The sequence below is a fragment of the Bison bison genome, unplaced genomic scaffold, assembly GCF_000754665.1.
Source record: "Bison bison bison isolate TAMUID 2011002044 unplaced genomic scaffold, Bison_UMD1.0 scf7180017864285, whole genome shotgun sequence".
In the NCBI taxonomy this organism is placed as follows: Eukaryota; Metazoa; Chordata; class Mammalia; order Artiodactyla; family Bovidae; genus Bison; species Bison bison.
The window spans coordinates 2,178,974-2,186,880 of NW_011494857.1; the positions used below are offsets into that span (position 1 = coordinate 2,178,974).

At 55.2% G+C, this 7,907-nt stretch overlaps 1 protein-coding gene across 4 annotated transcripts in view; it reads right to left on the reverse strand.

Annotated features, from left to right (window-relative positions):
• Positions 1–1,347: 1,347 nt before the first annotated feature.
• LOC104995693 (chromosome unknown open reading frame, human C19orf48) overlaps positions 1,348–7,907 on the reverse strand; it is a 7,096-nt gene continuing 536 nt past the window's right edge. Inside the window, exons 2-5 of one of the 4 annotated variants that reach the window (XM_010849663.1) lie at positions 6,191–6,228; positions 4,723–4,761; positions 3,684–3,724; positions 1,658–3,256 (exon numbers count right to left, since the gene is read on the reverse strand). In XM_010849663.1, the coding sequence (XP_010847965.1) occupies positions 2,372–3,202 (831 nt within the window). In that variant the 5' untranslated portion in view covers positions 3,203–3,256; positions 3,684–3,724; positions 4,723–4,761; positions 6,191–6,228 and the 3' untranslated portion in view covers positions 1,658–2,371. The other 3 variants (XM_010849664.1, XM_010849665.1, XR_826082.1) reach the window with 3 other exon arrangements.

A 7,907-nucleotide genomic window follows, 5' to 3' on the forward strand; every position in this document is an offset into this window, starting at 1 on the left:
ACATACTTTACACTCATGTGCATACTTACGTGGTCCTGTGCTTCTGTGGACAATACCTGTATGGGTGTTTCCGTGCACGTTTCTATACATGCTTGGGAGCACAGCGTGTACGTGTGGAAACCCGTTTCTAGGTGCCATCACCTGTGCTCTGGGTCAGCCCCCCACTGTGGGTTACACACTTCTGGGAGAGCTGAGATTCAAAGCCTGGTCCCACTGCCAGCCTGCTGGGACTTGTCCGGAGGCCGTGACTTAACTGGTCTCTGTGCCCCCACCTGTGATGGTTGGGTGGCATCACCAACTCCATGGACATGAGTTTGAGCAGGCTCCGGGAGTTGGTGATGGACAGGGAAGCCTGGCGAGCTGAAGGTCGCAAGCGACTGAACTGAGCCCCACCTCCTTTGATGCAAAAACTCCCCCACCCCTGAAACTAACCTCCTGGGAACCAGCAGAGCAGGTGGGGACAGTAATATTGCCGGAGGGCTGCCTAGCATAGCAGGGGCTACAATGATCTGAAGGGGGAGGGACCCCACCTGAACACTCTCGGGTATGGTAGCCAGTGGCTGCCTTGAGGTCCCATTTGTACCAGTGGAAGGTACAGATCAGGAGCTTCATTTGTGGGCGGGCACTGAACCAAGGGAAGCTACCGCACACCTAATGAACAGCAGGCTCATGGGTGCTTGTCCTAGACCGGGTGATGCCAGGCCTGCTCTTGTGGGGCTTCGGTCACCCCTCAACCCAGGAGGCTCTGCCTTCCCCACACACCAAGTAGGAGTCTGGGGCACCAGCATCGTGTCGACACCCCATCTGACTGTACAAGTAGCCTGGTGTGCAGTGGGCACTCTGTAACGCCACTTGGTGCCTAATTAGATGGGGCAGAGTTGGAGGACCAGGGGTGGGGGCTTGGTGTTCAGACAGACCCAGACACCCCAGGCATGGGAGAAGAAGGGCTGAGGTTAACAGCTGGGTCCTCACAGCTAGATAAGACAGGAAAATTCTCCGCCTGCCCCAAGTGGGGCCAGTACACCCTCCCTGGCACTACCCACCGCCCAGCATCGTGGGGCAGGGGAGCTGGGCCCTCCAGGTTGCCCGGGTCATGAGCACGCAGGCCACCATCACCCCTGGAGTTCCAGGACAGTCACAGGGCCTCAGGAAGGGTTAGGAATGCTGTCTGCACTCCATGGTCTTGGGGGGTGGAGGGGGTACAGGAACATAGTCTCTTATGGATCCATGTGTGAGAGTGCTCAGTCATGTCCAATCCCATGGACTGTAGTCGGCTAGGCTCCACTGTCCATGGGATTTCCTGGATCAGGTTGCCATTTCTTCCTCCAGGGGGATGTTCCTGACCCAGGGATGGAGCCCGTGTCTTCTTTATTGGCAGGGAGATTCTTTACCACTGAGCCACCAGGGAAGCCCCATAGAGCCATAGAAGACCCAAGGAAAGCTCTAGATGATTCACCTAACCCTGCTGCTGGAGCAGCTCCCATGGCCTACCAAGAGCCCGGTGCTCTCCTCTGCAGACAGCTGGGGGTGGGGTGGGGGAGGGGTGTCAATGGAGACCACGTAACCAACCCCTGGCCTCACTAGGGGAAGGTTCTGGCTCCAGCTTCACCCCTGCACCCAAACACCACAGCTCACAGGGAGTGACACGCGGGTTTTGTTTTTTTTTTTTTAATGGATGCATGGTACCACCTGCTAGGGCTGTCCATCCTCACAAAGCTGGGATTCTTGGCCGCAGTGCCCCTCGCCCGGAGGTGACAGACCCTCCAGCCACACACGCAGCTGGAGAAACAGGAAGGGACAGGCCGTCCCCTTCGCAGGCGAGCAAAGGACAAAACTCCATTTCAAGATAAAGTCATTGCAGAAGAAAAAAAAAAAAAAGTCTTTTAAGAGACAATCCTTCACAAAGGGGGAAACGAGCACCGCTAAAAAACAAGTGTTGTCTGCTAAAGATCATAGAGTAAAAAAAATATTGCATTAAAAAAAAACAAAATAAACAACAACTTTAAGAAAAAGGGAACAAACTTCAAAGTGCTTTCATGGTGTGGGCGGCAGGGTCTCCCACTTGGCCTGTAGTGCCTGGGGGGTGGGGCTGGGGGCCATGAGGCAGAGTGGTGGGGGCAGAAGGCACACCCACCCCACCATGCCCACTGGGCTAAAGTGTAACAGACTGGAAATGTAACAGATTCTCTCCCTGCATCCAGCAGCAGCTGCCAAGAGCCAGCCACCTGTTTTCCTCCAGCAGTGGCCGGTGATGCCCACGGGTGGCCGGGGGCACAGACACCACCCCTCTTTGGGGCTCCTTGGACACTCCGGCCAAGGCTCTGCATCTCCCCTACAAGGTCCAGGTCCCAGTCCCGAGGACAGGGGGCACCTAGTCGTGGCGCACCGGTGGCTCCTCCCCACATGCCTGGTCGGAGTACGGGGGAGGCGGGGGCTGCTCCTCCCCTAGCCCGTAGGGGGCGTGGCCGCGGCTGCGCTTCGCCTCTTTGATGTACAGCTCCAGGAGGACCTTGGTGGGCTGCTTGTCCACGCGTTCCTTGGGCACGCCGTGGCTCAGCAGCCAGCCCATGAGGTCCTTGCGCGTGGGGTTTGGCCCCAGCATGAGCTTGGCGCGGCCCGGCTGGCTCTGGCGCCAGAGCAGGCCCACGTCGGCGATGGTCTGGATCTCCATCACTGCCTCCAGCACCGTCATGCCCTTGACCAGCAGGCTGACCAGCGAGAGCCGCAGCTCGGAGGGCGCGGCTGTCAGCAGGCGCCGCTGCAGGCCCTGCGTGAAGGGCAGGTCCTCCGGCGCCAGCCGGGCGGGCTCGGGGAGCGGCGGCTCACGGTAGATCCAGTCGAGCATGCCCAGCTCGCGTACCAGCTGGATGCCCTCCTCCATGGTGGTCCAGGGACGGAAGGGCAGCTCGGTGGCCTCGAAGTGCAGGAAGGACTCCCAGCGCTGGCGCCAGGCCAGCAGCAGCCAGGCCAGCAGCGTCTTGCAGTCGCCCCGCAGGGCCTTGCAGCGGTAGTTGAAGACGGCGTCGCCGGTCAGGTCACCCAGCAGGGCCAGCTCCCCGGAATTCAGGGACAGGGCCTGGCCACCCTGGTCATACACCCGCAGGATCCAGCTGATCATGAGCTCGTTGGGGTTCTGCCGGAAGCGCCGCGCGATGGCCAGGAGCTCGGTGTACGTGTAATAGCGGTCGCCCCTCCCCGCCATGGCTGCTCCAGGCGCGGGGTCCAGCGAGAATGCCGAAGGGCGCGGCCGCTGGAGCTGCGGGAAGGGCACGGAGGGGCGTTGGGCAGGGAAACAGTCACCCTCCCCCAACCCCTCCCCAGAGGGGGAGCCCCTCAGATCCCCAGGTGTCAAAGGTCCTGGGGGGGCACCATGTCCTCACGGGAGATCAGAGCCCAGTGCTGGAAATCACAGGGGCCCCAAGCACGGCCCCTTCAGGAGCCCGGATACCGGATATCTCCGCAGACCCCAAGCTGTTCCCCTTATACCTTACACCACCCACCGTGCCCCCATCATGGGGTTACTGTGAAGATTAAATGCCTTCAGTGCCTAGCACTGTGCCTGGTTCATAGTTTAGTGCTCAGCATCTGCCTGTACGGATACCACCACCACCACCACTATCTCTACATTTGATAAGTTCGATACGATTACGGCATTGGCCAACCCACTAAGAACTTGTTCTTACCGGGAGGGCTGAAGGAACTGATGGACTCCTGGAGCAACTGCCTGCAGACGGGAAGGCATGGGGGTGGGGAAGAGGAGGTTGGTGGGGTGCAGCAATCACAATCCCTATCCACCTCTGCCCAGAGCCCGGGACCCTCAGACCCCTGGGTGTCAAAGGTCCCAGGGGAGCACCACGTCTGCAGAGAAGATCAGAGCCCAGTGCTAGACATCATGGGAGGTCCCCCACACGGCCCCTTCGGCACCAAGTGAGCACATCTCTCTGCAAACCAACCCCCGACCCCCCACCCCAGGCTGGCCTGTTCCTCACCCCAGCCCTTCCTGCATCCACTTCCTCTTACCACCACCCCTCCATCTTTGCAGCGGATGCCACAGGAATTCAGGGAGCATGCATTACTTTTCAGGGTGACTTGCAAAGGTTGACTGTTCAAGGACCCCCTAGCTCTGCCACCTCCTGGGCAATCCCTAGGACTGGCTGAGGCATTAGCTACGAGCCCAGGCAGGGTGGGGCCTGGGACCTCAGGGGAGGCCGGCCCACAGCACGCACAAGCACGTACGCGCACGCACGCGCACACACACCGCGCCCCAGCCCTATCCTTGCAGACACATCATGAAGGTGCCCTAATGTCAAAAGTGGCAAAACCACGAATCAAAATCCACCTCCTTGGTCCTGTATGCTCAACTGTAGGGAAGAGGGGTGACAGAGAAAGCCCCCACCACCCGGTCCCCCTGAATGTGGATGGGGGCTGCAGAAATAAGCCCCCTCCTGGCCAGAAGGAGCAGAGGATGGGTAAATCGCAATCTTTATGTGCCTCCGCCTCAGCTGTGAAGTAGTGACAAAAGTGCACCTATTTCAAATCATGAGGTTATTGGCGGGATGACTCTGGGGCTTAGAAATGCGGCCTGGCTCAGACTAAGTGCTCAGCATCCATCTTTATTAATATTACCATACTCTATACATTTTATTAACAAATTGATGCCGTTGTAAATTGGATTATGATTATTACAGTATTAATAACAAGGGGAGTCTCTTCTTTACTTACCGAAGGGTGGCCAGGCTGCTCAACTCCTGGAGGAACCACCTGCAGACAGTAAGGGGTTGGGGAGCTGGAGGTTGGTGGGGTGTGGAGCAACCACGCCCCCTCCTCCATCTCTCCCTAGAGGTGGGACCCCACCTCAGACCCCCGGGTGTCAAAGGTCCCGGGGTGCACCGTGTCCTCAGTGGAGATCAGAGCCCAGTGCTGGCCATCACGGGGGTCCCAGTGCCCTCAAACCCCACACCCCAATCCCGCCGTCCTCAGACTGGCCGATGCAGAATAAAACGCTTCCATCTCACCAGTTCTGCTGCCTCATAAATCTACAGGTGTTACACATCCCTTAGGGCTTCCTCTTCTCAGCCCCTTCACATATCCCTGTCCAAGTGGCATCCTCCCAACTCCACACTTCCCCAGAAATTCCCTCTCGGCCCACACCACTTTGGATGAAGAGAAGAGCCCTTCCAAAAAGGTGCTCCAATGTTCCCCATTCTGAGCTAACCTTTCAGAGGACACAGCTTCTCACCCCCTCAAGTACTTGTCAGCAAGAATCTAAACCTCCCCAGAGACTACACTTCCAGTTCTCCATAGTATGTATTTAGAAAGTAATCTATTTCCATCAATTTCAAGTCAACCTTATTAGTGGGAATACAGATTTAGGCCCAGACTTCATTGAATAGAGGCGGGGGGTGGGGGTGGGGGTGGGAACCCTCCTAGAACTGGGAACAGTTGTTTGTTTTCCAGTAACACACATACCCATGCCTATTTGATGATTTAGCTGTTGAAACAATTGTGAAACACTCTGCAAGACTTGAAACATTTTGAGACAGTCTCCAGATAAACCATGTTCTTTGACAGTGGCTATTGTGTAAATTGAGGGTAAACTTGATAACTGTATCAGTTTACATATGCATGATTCATGGGAAGCTGCCTAAACTCTGCTGAAAGGTACACTGTCTACAAATCCCACAACCACCACCCTACAATGTGACAATGATAGTGCTTCCAGCCTTTCTGCTTCTTTTCTGCTGAGTCTGAAAATCAGACTTTGGATTAGTCTTTCCCCCTGAAACCCAAAAACTTACACTGGGCCCTCCATATCTGTGGGGCTCTGGAACCAATCCCCATGGATACCATGGACAGACTATATATTTCCCCTTCTGCAGTCCATATTCCTTGTTATATTCAAACCCTACGTTTGAAGGCAGGCGGCATCACTATCCCCCACCCAACTGGGCAGAGGACTAGGCCCCATCTGCTCCTGATGGATTGTACCCACTCTACAGACACAGAAACTGAGGCTCAGGAGAGCAATCACTTGACTAACATCTCTAAGCCCAAGAACAGGACCATTGGGCTTTGCATGATTGCTGGCAGATAAACTAGGTCACAGAGATGTTTGATGCAAAGTCACCCCAAATGAGGGTGAGACAGTTTAGATCTGGGTGGGTCAGGGACTGGGAGCAAGGGTTCTTACCAAGGTGGGGTGGGTGGCCCCTCAGCTTGAAGACACACCTGTAACACAGGAAGGATTTGGTGAGGGCGGGGGAAGAGAGTCGGGGGGAGGGTGGGGGGGCGTTGGGGGCGGATCCAGAGAACATCAAAACCAAGGCCCCTCAGATCCCCAGGTGTCAAAGGTCCTGGGGGCACTGCGTCCTCAGGGGGTAATCAGAGCCCAGTGCTGGACATCATGGGAGCCCGGGTCCCTCTGCAACCAGGTCCCAAGGCCACTCACCGTCACCCAATGCCTAGAGACTGGAAAACACAAAGTCCTCCACAGGGTACAAAAGCCCACAGCCTTCCCTGTGGTGACACCAAGATGCCTTCACCTCCCCAGTGTCACAGGTCCACAAAGGACTGTCCTAAACCCACGTGGAGAGAACCTGCTGACTACTCCCCTTACCCAGTTTTGCAGATTTCCAGCATTGACTCTACTGGCTACCGACCCTGAACAGTGACTACTAAGATGCAAATCCCTTGGAAGAAACTGTCCAGGGGGTGGAGGGCGGTGTATAAGGAGGCAAAGAGAAACCTTGAAGTACAAGCAGCAGAAGCAGTCACCAGAGATCCTTAAAACACAACCAGTTTTGAACAAAACAGTGAAAGACATTTTGGAAATGACAGGAGCTATGACCACAAAGCAGACAGGAGATGGCCTCCTGAACTATTTAATCTCATTGAGGACGATGACACCATTGTCATTAAATAGAAAAAATGCTATTTGAGAGACACTGTGTTAACGATTTTGGATGAAATAAGAAATTTATTTCCAAAACATGAAGTACACAAAAAGCAAACATGGCGAAACGTACTGTTAAGCGTCTACTTCCCTGTATGTTTGGGGATTTTAACAACGAAAAGGCCTGAAAAGGGAATATATGGGACAGTGGCAAAGGAGTGATGAATGGATGAGAAACTGCCTTCCACTTGTGACAAGGCAACGGTTAGGATAAAATTAACTGTTTTCTAAAAGGAGAAACAAAGCTGGAGGAGATTCTTGCTGGCTTGTGGTAGGGAAACAGAAAATCGGCTAGCTATTCCTGGGCTGAATCTCCTTGGAAGAGGTGTGGTATTGCTTGGGAGTTGGGAAAACGCTATCCAGAAAGCCCCATTAGCCCAGAACTAACGCTTAACAAAACTCTGATGTTCTGAGCGAGCACAAAACTGGTATTTAAATGACTGTGTCAGAATGACTCCTGAAAGTGAACGAAGGCCCCCTTTGCTTTGTCCGACAATTACTCCCCTCTGGTTCTGACACAACCCAGTAATTCACTTAAGAGAACCCAGTAATTCACTTAAGAGATCCCACTCCTTCCTTGGCAACCCTCGAGGTCCTGTCTCTACCTCCCACGCGGCCTCTGTTGTACATCGCACAAAACGCCAGCCACATGAAATCAGAATACAGATTTCCTAAGGAAAGCACGTGTAAGCTAACACTGGAGTGGAAAACCTCCAGGCAGAAAGACTGTCATAAACCTACCTTCCCCACCTCCCCCACATCTCCCCACCCCGCAAAATAACTCCAGAAATGGACAAGATGGCGGAGCCCTGAAACGTGGGCAGCAGACACGGCGCAGCCAGACTGCGGCGCAAAGGAGGGCCAGCCCCGGGGGATCCGCGTTCGCTTCGGCAGCAGGAATCCTCCTCCTCCACCCGCTGGGCGCCCCCAGGGAGCCACCACCCTCTCCGAGCGG